Below are 17,798 nucleotides of genomic sequence, written 5' to 3'. Positions count from 1 at the left end.
AGTTCGATCGGAAAAGTAGTGAACGGTTTTGGTGGGTTTTCAGCAAACGGAGAAGGCGACCGAGACGAGGACCTCGGGATGGCTGATCGGGGACAACTGCACTCCACTCTACTTGTATAGGAGTATGTAAAGGAGGCCAATTGCACTCCACCCTACTTGCACTGACAATCAGTTGATCAATGCAAACTTTGAGCATTATAAGAGGGGAACAATTTCAAATATAAATCAATTACCGTCCCTTTTAACCATGAAACCATCTTACATCATAATTTCCTGTTAGATTCTCACCCCTTTTAACCCACAGTTAACTCATTCGATTACCTATCCAGTATTTACAATTAATAATCAAATTTTATACTCATTCAAAGACTCAGACGTCATGTCTCACACTCTTCTTGCATAGAAATTGAAAACCACCACGTATGATCTTCGTGCACCCGCCCACCCATCTCTATTGCCATATTTTCCCTTAGCTCTCCATATAGTATCTCCCACCTGCAACACAAACCCCTCGTTTCATATAAACATAATAAAAAAGCGCAATGCAATACAAATGGCATGATACATGTTAACAATATTTTCCTATTAGGTTCATTTTTGTTTCCTCAAAAAAAAAAATCACTTTTGTAGAACGCGGTTTCACTTTGCTAGTTGTAGTAATCTCATTCTTGACTTGAATGGCATGATACATCAGAGCAATGCAACACAATATGTCGAACATGCAAAATTGTATTAGCTATTTGGGTTTTTAAATGAGTTTTTCTTGAGATGCATGTTAACAATATAGCATATTTGGTTTTCTTCCAGAATGGAATGCTGGAGCCAAGTCTTGGAATGCTGGAGCCAATATAGCGATTTGATTTTTGATGAGTTTTTCTTGTGATGCATGTTGACAATAGTAAAGGTTTGGGTGATATAGACCAAGTCTTGGCATATTTTGCCATATTGAAGCCAAATATCTAGTATAGATAAAAACAGGGCAAAGATAGGACCACAACAAAAGATAAATTGTAAAGTTCTACCTTGCTTAAGCTCCAAAATATGTCCGATAACCAATACACAATTAGGTCTCCATACGGTCACCGAATAATTCCTGAGAAAAGGAGAGGGGAAAACAAACCTAATAAGACCCAACAATGCATCTAATTTTAGCATTAGCAAAAAGGAACCAAATCAATAATTAAACAAATAAGAAATCGGGATGAGGATAGTTGAATAACTAGTATAAAGGCAAGACTATAAATATTTTATGAAATCATTTAGCAAGATGGGTAGTAGATTAGGCATGAGTGCATCTCTCCTGCATTTTGTCAAGCACATCGAGTGCATGCACTTCACGGATAAACATCTTTATTGAATAAAATCAAATAAGTGCCTGTAGGTTTTCTAAAATACGTACCTAAAGCTTCATTTTATCACACCATCACACCAGAGCTTGGGCTATGGAAGTTCACAAATATAAAGTCAAAATGAGAAAAAAGAGGAGATGAGATGCGTGAGATTGACATTCAAAGAGAAAGGTAAACATTTGAGTGGTTACCCAGGTGCACCATCATGCAATCACCGGCGGCTTGCCAAAATCCGAAAATGTAATTGCTCTAACCAGCCCTAGATCACCGTGCATTCATCTGGCTTTTGAGGGTAAAATGATTTGGAACAGGTTAATAGGTTAATAGCAGACGAAGGGGGAAGAATAGTGGTTTGTATAAAGGCATGGCAGACAGAATTAGGGTCTAGGTTTTCGTGTGTGTGTGTGAGAGAGAGAGAGAGAGAGAGAGAGAACAGGTGGGAAAGGGTAGAGAGAGATTGTTTGGGTTCATGAGATCTTTTTTAGAAGATTTTTTTTTTTTTTGGTAATTTAGAATTTGAAGATCAAGAGATCTTTTTAAAAGGAGGGAGAGGAGAGAGATTAAGATAATCGATTTTTTTTCCTTTTTTCATCGAGGAAAGTATGGAAAAATTATTAATCTTTCCCAATATATCGTTAGCTCATCTACTTGTATATCTCAGCCATAGAAAAAATATGTACCAATCCTAAGGTCCAAAATATACGAATTCAAAAACAACTCTCCCATATAGTATATAGATGTTGGGTTGAAATGGGATGGAAAGGGAATTCGCGAGTGTTTGTGGGTATCTCTCCTCTCTCTGATCAAGATTGTTGTGTTCGAGTCGTGTCGTTTCGGGTTAACATGTCAACACATTTTTTTCCCTTCTTCATTCTCTTGCCTTTCTTCATTCTCAATTTCTTCGTTGGTTCCTTCATCACTCTCTTCCGATCCTATTCATTATCACTTCCTTCATCTTCTTCATTCTCTTCCCCTTCTTATTTTCTCCAGTACCTTGGTTCATCTCGTACAATTGACAATCTGCCATAGTAGGTTTCAATGTGGATTGTTGCACCTTTTAGAGAAGAAGCAACAATATTAGAAGGGTGTTTCACATCAAACTAAGAATGCTGTGAATGAGATAAGCAAAGTGTACCAAAAATGCACCACCTCTCATCCCTCGTATCTCAGAGCTAAGAATATATGTTCTCTGCAATCTACTTTTATTAGTATTTAATGCACAAACACTATATATTTGTTACCTTATCAGCTTCAATATCATTCAATTGGATGTCTCCAAGACGTTTCTGCATCTTTGTTAAGTCCTACTTCGCAAGCCTTGGAATTGTTGCATCATCTCTGGGCATTGTGACTTGGACATGCTCCCACAACCAGTACTAGAAAAAAATAGAAACATAAGTTAATTCAGTTGTAAACTCAATGTTCAAATGCATACTTAGAACCCACTCCAATTTATACTACTTCATAGATGGTTCTAGTTTACCGATATTTTCATACAATGTTTTTTTTAAGGTAGATTCTAGATTTTACGCATGTGATTTGGCATAAATATTTACATTTTTCGTACTAGATGAGGATCATCTAGATTTTCTAGAAGCTAGATAAAATATATATCTAGCATTTTTTGCCAGGATCTTCTAGATCTTGCAGAAGTTGGATTTTTTTATAATTCCTCCAAGCATATCTTTCAACTTTGGGCGTGTATATTGGGCTCAACTTTGACTTCCAAGTTCTCTTGAGACAAGCACTGAAACAAGTTTATGATCCAACATCCTGTCTTAAACTTAGTTTAGTAACTCTAAGGAGAGTTCTTAACTTGAGGGGCTTAGTGAAGATGTCAACAATCTAATCTTGTAAATTATGAATGTTAATCAAACCTCCTTCTATGTCATGCACTCTCTTCAGGGGCGGAGCTACTTGGTGGGGCAGGGTGGCCTGATTATGACAAAAGTTTTATTTTGTACACTAATGGATTAACTACTTACCAGTATCCAAACACCTTGATTTTTTGAATAAAAATAACAAAAAATAGCAATTTGAAAGATAAATGGTTGCGATTGACCAAAGAAAAAAAGATAAATGGTTTAAATTTTATAAAAGCAATTCAACAACTTTCATTTATGGATCATAGGAGAATTGTATCAAGCCTTTATTTTATTTTCTAAACAAAAGGTCCAGGATAAAGACTCACTTTATTTTATTTTAACAAAAAATAAGGCTCTTGACAAAGCCTGACTTTACACATAATCTTTCACTTCATATTGTTACTAAAGATATATAACAATACCAATAGACTTCGTTAAACAACGCCACTCCCAAACCTAAATTATGGCTTTGCTACTGACTCTTGTGAATGAATATCTAGAATCAATGTGCTTTCTTCAATCATGCACGGAAGACCGGATACCTATTGCTAATGGTATAGCCAATTGGATTCTCTATTGTTTTTTCTTATGCCAAGAGGCCTTTGGTCTAACGACATTAGGTGTGTATTTAGGTCAGGTGTCATGTGCCTAGCTCCTCTTCTAATATGCTAACCTAACTATTTTAACAAACATGGCAGAGCCTTTAAGGTGGCCTCATTGCTTTGTTTTGCAACTTCCCACCAATTAGTGGCTATTTTTTTACTATTGTTGATGGATGATAATTAGCAAATGAAAACATATACATCATTCTTTTGGGTATTATGTTTGATTAATTAATTTAACACGCATATATATTTTTGATGTTAAATACTCCTTTCATCCCAAAAAAAATTGTATTGTTTGCAAAACGAGAATTAATTAGAAAATATAGTTTGGTTTAAAAAAATTGTTTCCGGAAAGATACTAGATATGAATGAATTCTTTTAATTTTTGAAAAGAAGTTTGGATTCATTTGAGTAAAAACATATTATTTGTTTAGGTCTCAAATTGACTATCTAATATTCTTTTTGAAACGGATGGAGTATATTAATCCTTCTAGGTGCTATCTCCAAGTTCAAATCCTATCTCTAGTACCGCTGCTAACAATACTGACTTTCGCCGATCAAAACAAAAATTAATTGATACATGATAGGAATCGTTCCCATTTTTATAGAACTCATTAAGGAAACATCTATGCAAACATTAGTTTTTATTGAGATTTGTGGAAGCACTTCCCCGCCAATGCTGCATCTAACTGGAAACATATGGGATTTCGGCAATGGTGGAGATCGATGTCATCGCCATAGGGACAGATTCTTGAGGTGGATAGCAGGGATGGGAAAGCTCTTGCATCGTTAATTTGTTGGCTGATATGGAAAAATAGAAATCAAGAATTCTTTGAAGGCAATCAGTGGAAAACCTGGCAACCTCCCTTTGATGATCACACAAAGAATTACTGTTGATGGCGCACTAAATTCTCGCGATGGCAATGGTGGTGTGGGTTTTGATGATCACACAAAGAATTACTGTTGATGGCGCACTGAATTCTCGCGATGGCAATGGTGGTGTGGGTTTGGTGGCCCGAAATAAAGATGGAACATTGGTGGGTGCATCTATGGCCACCTTCAAGGGACCGCTTACTCCTCGAGTTATCGAAGCTTTGGGATTTCGGTTAGCAAGCTTTGGGATTCCGGTTAGTTCTCACAACTACTTTGAGCTTTGGGATTTCGGTTAGCAAGCTTTGGGATTCCAGTTAGTTCTCACAACTACTTTGAGTTGGGGTTGTACTCGGGTTATCATGGAAGGGGATGCACTTCAGATTGTTCAAGCTCTCAACGGTTCTCGATCTTCATTGATTGTGATACCATTATTTTGGCTTGTATCCAGTTAGCTTTGCATTTTTTCTGTCTTTTTTCTAATGAGAAATGTGATTGTAATAATTAAGGGTAGTGTTGGAAAACGATTTCCAGAATCCAGTAATAATGCGTCCGAATTAGACAACAAAAAAAATGCAAAACCCTACAAGGCGGAATTAGGATTTTAACACAACTCCCGCGTCGCAAACGCTGGTTGAAGTTATTACAACACACCTTGTTGTATGCCATGAATACTGCTCGACCATACCATGAATACTGCTCGACCATACCTTACAATCTTTTACGTATTCCCCGCACGTCTAGAACACGAACCTAGTGTGAACTCTATCATGATCCGTTTGCTCTCTCTAAGTCTCTCTCTATTTCGTGAATAATAGAAAACTTCTATCTTACCTAAAGAGCATAACGTGTATATATAGGGCTACGATAGGACCTAAGGAGGAGTAATAAGTCCGAGCTCCCAGCGTAAATTATAAACCCTAATCTCATCAGGATTCTATTTGTTATTTCACTAATTATAATACACCCCACTACAGAATTATTATTGCACTCTCATCCTAATCTTAATTATATTACGAGTTTCATGATATTAAATACTTATTAATCTCCTCTCGTTAAGATTACAGGTACCCCGTTAATTAAAATATATTACTAACAGGTAGCACATTATGTAGCCAAGAAATTCCTATTGGGTGATGGGATGATGAACTAGAGGTACGATTTTCTCCAATGGCTTTTGGCTTTAGCCCTTGATGATGTTCGAGACTCTAGCTCTAACCTTTTTCTGTTCGACCAAAAAAAAAAGGAGAAAAGGAAAGAATTGCAATTCTCTATAAAAAAAAATTAAAATGGGCTATATGCCATTTTCTCTAGTAGAAACCTGTTTTGTTCATACCGCAAATCATGCCCGATCAAATTAAATTTTACGTACAGCTCCAAAACTAAAATTAATTTTTACATAAGCCATTCAGATCATTTTTTTTACTCCAAAGTTCAAGATAGACACAAAGAAACTTAGTTTTGTTTGGAATTTATAGAAACAATATGGAAAAGAAGGAAAAATAATTTTCTCTTGCCTTGGCTTGAAAGAAAACAAGAAGCAAAATAACAAACCCAAGGAATTGGTTCAGAAGGTTCAGCAGGTTAAGGCAGGGTTTGCTCCCCAAGGTCCTCAATTCGAATCTCCCCAAAGGCCACCCCAAGGCTCCCATAAGAATGTGCCAAAGGCTAGTAGGGCTATAGAGATTAGTCTTGAAGTATGTGCAAACACTCTGCATTACCAAAATAATAATAATAACAACAAAACAAAAAATACCTAATTTTCCTCCGCACTTTCCTCCCCTCTTCTTTCCTTTCCTTTCTGTTCTTTTCCTTTCCTTTTCATAAATTTCAAACAGGCCCTTAAATCACTGGACCAAACGGTGCGTCACTCGTATCCACCATATCCACAGAAAACGACGTGGTTTCGTGGATTATCATCCTCCTCTTTCCACAGCAGCAACTGACTCTCTCTCTCTCTCTCTCTCTCTCTCTCTCAGCGCAAAAACGATGGAGTTCACAGCAGCAGCATCTTCTCTCTCTCGACACCCCCGCTGCTTCCGCCTCTTCTCTCTCTCTCTACCCATTTTCTCTGAATTCAAAACCAGTCCCTCGATTCCCAGTCCTTCCCCCAAACTCCCCCTTCTCGTCGCCCGCTGTAGTAGCTCTGGCTCCGTCACCGCAAAGCCCTCGTCGGAGCTCCGAAAGAAACGCGCCGCCGGTTCGGAGCGAGACGACAAGCTTCGAGCCCTCCGTGAGCTCTTCTCGAGGCCAGGGATTGGCATCGATGCTTACATCATCCCTTCTCAGGACGCCCATCAGGTCTGATTCACAGCTTGTTTTTTCTGGTTTTTTATTGGTGAGAAAATTATTTCCCAAAAAATAAAGTAAAAAATGAAAAGCATTTTGTTCTTTCCGTGGGCGGCGGTAACGGTGGATTTTCCACCACTGCCGTGGTAGGCCTACCGTGTGTTTAATATTATAGTCCGAATCGTTGAGGGCCCACTTAATAGTACATAGTACATTCACAGAAAAAAAAAAATCAGCTTGATGGGACTCTATAGATTTTGAATTTTAGTTTATAAAATTCTGTCTAGTTAAATTGTGTATATTGTCTATGATCATTCATTTTACAACTCAAAATTCAAATTTTGATACATTTTATTTTTTGCTTGAATATACTACTCTGAGAGAGAGCGCTTCCTTTTCTAGTATTCTGAACAGTCTGGGTTTCAAGACATTGCTGTGTTTGAGCTTGTGTGTGTGTGTGTGTGTGTGTGTGTGTGTGTGTGAGAGAGAGAGAGAGAGAGAGAGAGAGAGAATGATTGAAAGCTTGTGATTTAGTGATCTCTGACCAGATTGAAGGACCCCGTATAATGGCTTCGAAGTGATCTCTGACCATTAATGTCAATTCCTATCTTTCATTCAATGCATGTATAAGTGTATATATATGTGTGTGTGCATATATTTAGTGTAGTATGTATATGCATATATTAGGTCATTAGGTGTAGTATAGACTGTTTGTTTGGTGTTATATTCAATGCCAGCCAAATATTTACCTAACTGCATGGGGGAACCAGAGTAACATTGGTTTGTGGGACATCCAAATGTAAGTTGGGCTGATTTGAATGTCTTTTTTTTTATTGAAGTTATCATTAAGCGCCTCCAAGTGGAAGTATTCTATGACCAGTCCTTATTATCATAGCTTTTGGCTTTCAGAGTGAATTCATAGCTGAATGTTATATGAGAAGGGCCTACATATCAGGATTTACTGGTAGTGCTGGGACTGCTGTTGTCACAAAGGATAAAGCAGCTCTGTGGACGGACGGACGATATTTTCTTCAGGTTTGAGAGAAGAGTGTGGTGTTAAGTTGTTAACAATTTCGATCCTTGTTTGGTTTGTTGATAATTCTCTCTAAACAATATGATTAGGCAGAGAAACAGTTGAGCTCTAGCTGGATTCTCATGCGGGCTGGTAATATGGGAGTGCCTACCGCTGGTGAATGGCTTAATGATACTTTGGCTCCGGGTTGCAGAGTCGGCATCGATCCTGTGAGTAGCAGGCAAATTCTAATATTGTGTTGATCATATTCATTGACAACTTAGCACAGTATTGCAAAAAGTATGTGACTACAAATGTTGTTTAAATTTAGGTGATTGGAGAATTATGATTTCTCCGATACACGTAGATTAATGGTCGCTTCCACTGAAATTGTTATTTACTCTCAGCCCTGCATGATCAATTTCGTTATCCTCTCCTCACCATTCTCTCCACATTTTCTATTTCTTTTGTGCTGTCAGTCTATTGCTTAGTCTTCGCATAGTGTATCCCTTGCTTGTGTCTGATGCCACCTTATTTGTTTCTGAGAAGGGAGCAGTTTCTTTTTTCTTCTGGTGCTGCAGAGGAATTGAAAGCGGTCATATCTAAGAAAAATCATGAGTTGGTTTACTTGTTTGACATAAATCTGGTGGATGAAATATGGAAAGGCTCAAGGCCGAAACCTCCAAGCAGACCCATAAGAGTCCATGACCTAAAATATGCTGGTGTTGATGTGGGGGCAAAATTGTCTTCCCTGAGGTCTGAACTCAAAGATGCTGGTACATCTGCAATTGTTATCTCTATGCTTGATGAAATTGCGTGGCTTCTGAACTTGGTAATCTCTCTAACCGACATTTCCAATCCTGCTTTAGTAATCTTGACTTGGCATTATTGCTAGAGGGTTTTTTCTCATTTTTTCATAATGGTTGTAGGTTTTGTCTTATCGTGTGTGCCAATAATGGTTTAAGCTTGTTTTGTAGAGAGGAAATGATGTCCCGCATTCACCTGTTATGTATGCGTACTTAATTGTGGAGATGGATGGAGCAAAATTATTTATTGATAACTCGAAAGCTACCCTAGATGTTATGGAGTACTTGAAGAATGCAGGCGTAGAGTTGCGACCATATGAATCAATTCTTTCAGAGATAGAAAGGTGAGCTTGGGAGCTTCAATTTATGTTGGTTTGTGAAATTGCATGTCTTTGTCTCCATGTTTTCCAACATATGCTTATTGTGTCTGACTCAAACACGGAATAAGAACAAAGTAATCCAACTTTGTTTTGAGTGTCCATTTGGTTATCAAGAGAATGGAAAGGTTATAGTTGTCCATGATGTGCAGACAAAAGTCTGCCAAAGCAGGAATTTTTTTGTAAAGGCAAATTATCCTCGTTGCATTTGCTTAACCTACACACACAAGGGGTTGACCCAGTGTTTAATCATGTACCCATGATTTCCTTTGTAGTTTGGCAATGAGAGGGGCACAACTTTGGTTGGATACATCATCGGTTAATGCTGCTATTGTGAACACATACAAGTCTGCCTGTGAGAGATATTTTGGAAGCCTTGGAAATAAAAGCAACAATAACAGAAATATATCCATATCCTACGATGGTTACAATGGTCAATCTGGGGGACCTGCTTTTATTTGTAGGACTTCCCCTGTTGCTATGGGAAAGGCTGTGAAAAATCAAGCTGAGTTAGAAGGAATGTGCAGCTCTCATCTACGGTAAACGGAAACTTCCTTGGAACCTGATTTTCATGCTGACTATTTGATCACTGTGCTAATACTTATTTGATGGTTTTCATCTTCAAGCCAATATTTACTAAGCATGATAGGTCGATATTGGACTATGTATGTAAACAAATTCAAGCTTTGACATTTAAGCTGTAAAAAAAAAAAAAGTTAATGCCTTATTGGTTGTTCACTGATTTTTTGAGTCCAAGGTAATTATGCAGACATTTCAGCACTTCGGTTTTTTTATTTCACACCACACTCATCTATCTCAGTTGAAATGCACGATACATGAACCTCCAAAGAATAAGTAACCTCCTGTTGTCTCCCTTCTAAAATTGAAACAAGCTGAAGCCCCTCTCTCTTCACTTCATTACACGTCCCTCTATTTTGTCCACGAAGTGTATACTTACAAAAAGTTTAAGTAAAAGATTGGAGAATTTCCACAACCATTCCATGACCTGTTCGGATATCTGATATTTTTCACCTTTCTGCTGACATGCCAAGATACGATCCAGTGTTAGAATTGTGTACTGCAAAAGAAGCACTGACAACACATTTTAGTTTGTCACCTCTGAGATATACACAAGGTTGACAAGTGGCACTGTAAATCTCTCCCACTTATCTTCCTTTTCCTTAAATGTTCTTTGATGTTTTATCTTCCATTCGTCCATGAATCTTATTCATTTTCTTCATTGGATAATCTCTAACATGAGCTAACAATTAGCAAAATTCCTCTAGGCAAAGTGAAGCTTGAGGTGGCAATTCTTTATTGAAAACATGAGACACTTCTTGTTTCAAGATCATAGGAAGTTTCCTCTAACTAGTTCAAGGATGAGGTGTATGTGTGTATATATAGCATGAAGTGCTCTTTAACGTATGATGTGTTATGATGCTATTTTTTCTACCACTAATTTGATCAGTTTTTTAAGAACTTAAGATCATTTAAGTATCATTTAGGCTTCGTTAATGGTGTTTCTCCACCTTCTAAGTCCTGTTTGAGAACATGATTTTGATGTTCCATAAATTAAGCCCAACCAATCTTAACCTTGTCTATATATTACTTGACATCCAACCCAAAAAAAAAAAAAAGAATTAAAAATGGAGAAAATGACAACTATGTCAATGGTATTTTGTCATTTGCAGGGATGCAGCTGCTCTAGCACAATTTTGGGCCTGGCTGGAGGAGGAAATTCACATGGGCGTGGTTTTAACAGAAGTAGAAGTTGCGGACAAACTTCTGGAATTTCGTTCAAAGCAAGCTGGTTTTGTTGATACTAGCTTCGATACAATAAGTGGTATATCAACTTCTGCATCTACCACTTACTCTCATGATAGATAGGCGACCCAAATTTTACATTTTTTTCCTTCTGAATTTCGAGGCTGAAAAGTAGTACTACTATTCAACAGAAATAACTTGTTATTCTACTTGTGTTGTATTTCGGCCATTTTCCAGTGAAAATTCTGGATTTCGACAATTTAAGCAGGAGTTAAGATAGAAGTCAACAATGAAATCACTTTTGTTTCCTAGAAAGTAGTTTATCTGGGTTGGAAGATGTACTAATGATATCTTGGCTTGAATACTGAAGAAAATAGCGGTTAAATATGCTTAATTGCAACTTCTATTGAAATTAGCACAATGTACCTGTTGAAAATCTCTCTCTCTCTCTCTCTCTCTCTCTCTCTCTCTCTCTCTCTCTCACACACACACACACACACACACACACACACACACCCCTGGGCGTGCGTGCATGCACAATTTCTTGTTTCTTTGTTTGCTCAAATGACGCAGAAACAGCCATCTAAAATTTGAAATACTCTGGCTACAAATTTACACAAATTAGCCTTTTCAAAGATAATTCTGTGTTTGTGTTTGTGTTTCAAAATACTAACCAATTTTTGGGTTTAGTAATGTTTCTAGAATTCTAGTAATGACTTGATTGCATATCTTATCAAAAACTTCAGTTACCTCAGCTACTTTCATATAGAGATGAAAGTGATGCAAACCACTTTAATTAGAAGTTAAATCAGAATAGAATTTTGGGTGACTAAATTTTTAATCAGCATAGAATTCTGACTGTTCCAATTTCACACTTTTTTTGTTTCGTCAAATTTGCTGACTATTGTTCTAAACTTCTAATGATGTTACAGGTTCTGGTGCAAATGGTGCTATTATACATTACAAGCCGGAGCAAGATAGCTGTAGCATTGTGGATGCAAAGTCACTCTTCCTATTAGATAGTGGAGCTCAATATATTGATGGAACCACTGATGTTACGAGGACAGTACATTTTGGGGAACCCTCTACACGGCAGAAAGAATGTTTCACTCGAGTTCTACAGGTGCCAGTTTTATAGTCGTGCCTTGTCCGTATATGTGGGCTAATTAATTATATTCAGGGGAGAGAGATCACAGTTTCTCAAAGTAAAAGTGCCTTCAAAATCTAAAGGGGAACACAATAGCGAAATGGATCAAGTAGAGAATAGGGAATGTGAGATTTTCCAAGGGCCACTGCTTAGGACCATTGCCTTGCTTTCTATTGGAGCCTTTACAGCCTTTATGCCAAACTCTCCTGTCCTCTATACTGGCCTGCTGCTGCACAACGGTGAGTGGGGGGATGGTTGTTGGAAGGGAGTCAAGGTTGTAATTTTTAGTGCACTTCCTGTTTCTTGAAAACATGTTCTTATTTTTGGTATCACTGATTGTGAAGAAGCTAACTATTAAAAGCTAAGTTATTGAGGTAATATTTTTTTATTTATAAGTAAATAAAGCACTTGCTATGCAGGTTAGTATGAGTCCTATTTTTGCCTATGCTTGTAAGTTTAGGGCCTTTTGGAAGTCGAAGAAAGCTTGATGAGGGATAAAAGTTAGTTGATACTTAGTTTTGAGAATATTTACTTCTTAGTGTTTCTGAGAGCTAGTTGCCAAAGTAATCAGGACAACAAAAAAGGGGTATTGAATCTGAAAATAAAGGCCAACGCTCAATGGTATAAATTAAAGTTCTAAGGATAGCAAGTTTAGTGGGGCTAGAGTGGGCAAGAGAAGGAAGCGTGTTTGGGCCATGATCCCTCTTTGTGTGATGTGGACTATATGGCGTGAAAGAAATTCAAGATGCTTTGAAGGGGTCGAAAAGCCTTTATTTAGAATCAAAAGTTTTGTGCTTAGCAATTTGTATAGTTGGGACAAGGGAGAATGTAATCCCTCTATTGATCAATTTTTAGATTGGTTTGAGCTTTTTTGTTGAATAGTGGTCGGTGTATAGGGCTTTTTTGTGTAGGTGGCCCGCTTTTTGTATACGGGCGGCATTCCCTTAATGCCTTCTTTTTAATACAATTGCTTACTTATAAAAAAAGAAAAAGAAAGAAAAGGATGGCAAGTTTAGTAACAGAAACGATACATGGGATGAAACAATAGAGTCAACCTGCTAAAAATCTTAAGGGAGAGGTTATATTTTTCCTTAGATGAATTACATACGCTTCACCCTAAAGGCTGAGCTGCATCAAAGTTCTCACGACACATTACCTTTCAACAGACACATCGTTTCAGGATATCTCCTGGTGTTTCTATTGAGTTTCTGTAGGTTTTGGTTGAGCCAGTAGGAGTTTGGTTTCCTCTTATGTTTCTTGCCGGTTTCCCAGGAATGCTTTGCAGCTGTTTCAATACAAACTAAGATAAAAATTACTTGAATTTATTGGATAAATGATTGTTGTAATTTTGAAGTTTGTAATAGTGAGCCGCAGTTGTTGTAGTTGCCTCTATGAGGCTGTGATCTCCAGATGTTGCCTACTACCTTGTAATTGTGAGCCGCTACATGCAGTACTGTTTTTCCAAATGCTTTTTTGATGTTGCTTTATTCAAGAAGTGTCTCCTTATTGTATACTACTATACTGTGGTGCATTCTGGCTGGTAATGGACAGCTTTTTTGCTGGATTGGACCATGGAGGATTACTGATAACATTTTCGGTGGTTTCTGGTATCTCTGGTTGCAGGGCCATATTGCTCTTGATCAGGCAGTATTCCCGGAAAATACCCCGGGTTTTGTTTTGGATGCTTTTGCCCGTTCTTTCCTTTGGAAGATTGGACTCGATTACCGACATGGTATGCTGCCTCCCTTTCTGTTCCTTCTATGACGACAATATTTCACTGGGATGTTATATTTTCGTAAATCTTATGGACGTAAATTCATTGCATGTGTATTCCTTCCATATTTCAGGGACTGGCCATGGTGTAGGAGCAGCGCTGAATGTCCACGAAGGCCCTCAAAGTATCAGCTTTCGATTTGGGAATATGACCCCCTTGCAGAAAGGCATGGTTGTTAGCAATGAACCTGGCTATTACGAAGACCATGCTTTTGGCATTCGGATTGAGGTGCAGTGCCATTCTGCTCTATAATATATTGCACTAAAAATTGCTCAAGTACAATTATATATCCATGGGGTAGTTTTATTGAGTGCAATGTACATATTGGCTTGTCAGTTTACATTTGAAATACTCCACATTACCAGGGGAAGCTCTCCTTCACAAAAATTTTGGTATGTGACAATTGGACATATAGAACACGACCAAATCCAAGTGTGTTCGTTTGTTAGGTTTATGTCCATATCCTTTGTGAGCTTGGGTATTCTTGGGTTCTTGGTGTCTACTTCTTGCTATGTAATTTATTGGCCAAACTTCACTTACACCCCTTGTAGTTTGCTTGATTTGTGGTAGACTCCCTTTCATATTAGCACATACTTCCCTGTGCTTTGTGGTGTAAAACGCACAGTCACATTACGTTAACAAGTAATTGTCCTAAACACACTCATCTTCCTCATCTCTTCTGAACTTAGTATGTGGACATAAGATATACAAAAAAGAACAAGAACCATTAATTACAACTCTATTGCCATTCCCCACAATCTCGCTAACTCGACCCAATTTTCTCGCTCTATATAGAGATGAAAAAGGTTGGTGTTTATCAAATTTGGGTGATCTGAAGGGAAGAACAGAAAACAACAGAGGTTAGAGAAAGAGAGAACTTGGCTGCTAAGGCTGCCTCATCCAATTGTTTGTCCGTATTGGTTCCAACGACTCCAACTATCTATATGGGGCTAAGGCAAGGTCTGAGACCTTTCAAAATGAGGCAATTTGTGGTTGTAGAAGAGAGTTAGGTAGCAAAGGGAGAGCTTTTAAACTGTTTAGAGAGAAACAGGAAAATTGGGTGGAGAAGATAATGGCATCCTTGTAAATTTTTAGAACAACGAGGAATTTTTTTTGTTTCAAAAGATGAACCACTCTCATTTAGTGTGTGTGACTAAGAGGTAGTGTTAGATGATTAAATGGATTTCGTAACGGTGTATTTAAGGGACTGTTCTTCATAATATGTTGCTCTGGTTATTTGCTTTTTGCAATTTTTGTTTAGCTTTTCGTCGTAATTTTTGGAATTAATCATTTGTTTTGAGGAGATGGATCAGTAATATATGAAAATGTGGGCCCAAGGTGAAAAAAGTTCATAAAGGACGACACTAATGACAAAAAAGACATCTGTTCAGTATTTTTTCATCTTTTCATGAACTTTTTTTTGTTGCTTTTGGTCGTAATCTTTAACGTCTTAGACTCACAAATGGCCAATCCAAGAAGTTTAACGTGAATCTAACAAAAACTTATAAATGAAAAAATTAAAACAAAACTTTAGTGAGAACAGGCCCTTATTCCGTAAAGTACAGGGAGTTTTGTGCTAATAAATGAAAGCTAAAGGGGATTTATCCGCACATTGAGCAAACCAAAGGGGTGCAGGTGAAGTTTTCCCCTTTTTTTGGGTACTATTGGTTAAATGTGATGCTTTCTTCCTATCATCTTGTTTTAGTACTTCATTGAGCTGTTTCTGTGATGCAGAATCTCCTTTATGTGGAAGAGGCAGACACGCCAAATCGATTTGGAGGAATTGGGTATATGGGATTTGAAAAGCTTACATTTGTTCCCATTCAGGTATTGTATCTTTATGCGTGGTAGAGTACACCTATTCTTATGGATTCCACATCTTAGTTCTTACATTTGCTGCCATGTATTCAACTGTTCAATTTTGCCTATAGACTATGACTGTTTTCTAGTTTTTCATTGTGGTGACGTGTCTTTAAGTTTTCCACTTAACCTTCTGAGAGATATCCCTTTAGTGCTTAATCTCCAGTTAGGTCTCATGTTCAGTTTATTTAAAGATCAGGATTCTAAATACTAAGTTCACGTTGGATGCTTATGTTTTATGAAACATTTCTGTTGGTTTTCTGCGCAGGCAAAGTTGGTTGACTTATCTTTGCTCTCTGTTGCCGAAGTTGAATGGCTGAATAATTACCATTCACAAGTTTGGGAGAAGGTAAGCATACATCTGTTAAACTGTTTTTGATCATCTGTACTGTTATTCCAATGTGCATCAACACCCTTGCTTAGTTAATCTGGAAAAGGGTCTAACTTTGTCACGAACCCTGGCTTCTGAGGAGTCTCTGATGCAATCAAATGCATAAAACCTGGAAATCATCGTAGTAGTAGTGGAGGAGAGAGTCTTTCCTTGTGAAACCCAAGAAAAATATGTGCTCATGTTCTTGTTGGGAGGTTGCTCATGGGAATGACTCCAAAGTATTATGTGCCATATATTCTCTTCAACTCAGAGGTCACTCAGACATGTGTTGCAATCTGGAGTGAAGAGGTCACTTTGAAATTATGCTATTGAGTTTTGCTTTTTGGTTCTTATTTTTGTTTTTTTTCATAATTTCATTTTTGTGCGTTTTTTTTTTTTTTTTGTCATAGTCAACTTTTCTCTCAAACATTGCAGGTTTTGAGATTCTTCTGGACCAGAAGCACCTGAAAAGTAAACTGGAAAAACAAAAAAAAAAAGGCGAATAATAATTCAAAGAAAACAAAAACGGCCTTGTTGCTAGTGTTAATGAGCAAACATATAGGCATGTATTTAAGATACTTTGCATGGTTCATGTCACTTCCTCTCTTCTCTATAACCTGGGGCATAACAAATATTTTTGCCCTTGTATTTCTGCATGCATTTGCAAAGGGGTAAGAGGAGATTAGGTCTCGGTATTCGGTTACATATTTTCAGGTGCAAGGGAACTGGGAATTCTTCTTCCTCAATATATAGCTAAGATTTATATATGTTAATTCCTTCTTTACAGGTTTCACCTCTGCTGGATGGTTCTGCACGTCAATGGCTCTGGAACAACACACGACCACTTGTCAAACCCTAAATTGTATACCGTCTGTGATTGTAGTCAAGTTGTTTGTAGATAAGGTACCGAATTTGTTTGCAGTTATTACAAGAATCATTCTGTATGCATTTTGTTATAAGAATATTTTTTAGTTTGTGCCATTTCTTGGCGAAATAATTTCATCTAAGTGTAACAAGTACACGAAATGTTCCAAGTCTTCCATTTACTTTTTTTTCCCAGAGAGGCAAGGGTTTTTTTTTTTTTTTTTGAACTTAGAGAGGTAAGCTTCATGCCCCTCTTTTTTACCCTTTCCTCCTCCTGAGTAAAATCATCCTTTGAGGCTGGGTTTGGACTAAATTTCTTTTTGTTACAGAAACTGATAACATTTTACCTTTTAGCTACCCCTTTTTCTTTTTAAAGCTTTTTGCCATCATTTTTACGTCACATTGTCTGTCGCGGCGAGTGGAACCGGAAAAATATAAAAATAGAAACCAAAGGTAGAGTAATGACATAATATGATGATAAAGACACTAAAAGACCGTCTTTTTTTACTTTTTCATGTCCAAGTTTTTACTTTTCAATTTTTTTGTCGAAACGAATGATGTGATGTAAAAATTTGACCTAATTCTATTAAAAAGAGAGGAGAAAATAACTAAAAACACCTTGCAAAAACGACACCAAAAGTTAGCCCAAGGGGCACCTTAGACAAAAGTACAAGTAGTTCCAAAGACGAGATCTTAAAAGATACTCCAAAACTAAGCAAGCTAAAGTCTTGAAACAAACAAGGTTATTCCAAAAGAAAGAAATTAAATAACCATTCTATTTGGAGCCGCATATATACATATATAGATTATTGAAAAATTCATAGCACTTGAGCTCCTGGAAATCCA

General features: G+C 37.4%; 1 protein-coding gene across 1 annotated transcript; it reads left to right on the top strand.

Moving 5' to 3' along the window:
• Window positions 1-6,604: 6,604 nt before the first annotated feature.
• Window positions 6,605-17,142, top strand: LOC131334856 (aminopeptidase P2). Its single transcript, XM_058370149.1, has 13 exons — window positions 6,605-6,990; window positions 7,888-8,013; window positions 8,101-8,220; window positions 8,547-8,822; window positions 8,968-9,140; window positions 9,449-9,712; window positions 10,865-11,016; window positions 11,870-12,060; window positions 13,708-13,816; window positions 13,932-14,086; window positions 15,593-15,685; window positions 15,987-16,067; window positions 16,876-17,142. Exons 1-13 carry the CDS (start codon window positions 6,679-6,681, stop codon window positions 16,945-16,947), a joined length of 2,124 nt encoding a protein of 707 aa, XP_058226132.1. The 5' UTR covers window positions 6,605-6,678; the 3' UTR covers window positions 16,948-17,142.
• The last annotated feature ends 656 nt before the right edge of the window (window positions 17,143-17,798 follow it).

This window comes from Rhododendron vialii, chromosome 7a (assembly GCF_030253575.1).
Source record: "Rhododendron vialii isolate Sample 1 chromosome 7a, ASM3025357v1".
Taxonomy (NCBI): domain Eukaryota; kingdom Viridiplantae; phylum Streptophyta; class Magnoliopsida; order Ericales; family Ericaceae; genus Rhododendron; species Rhododendron vialii.
This window is presented reverse-complemented; position numbering and strand designations above follow the sequence as displayed.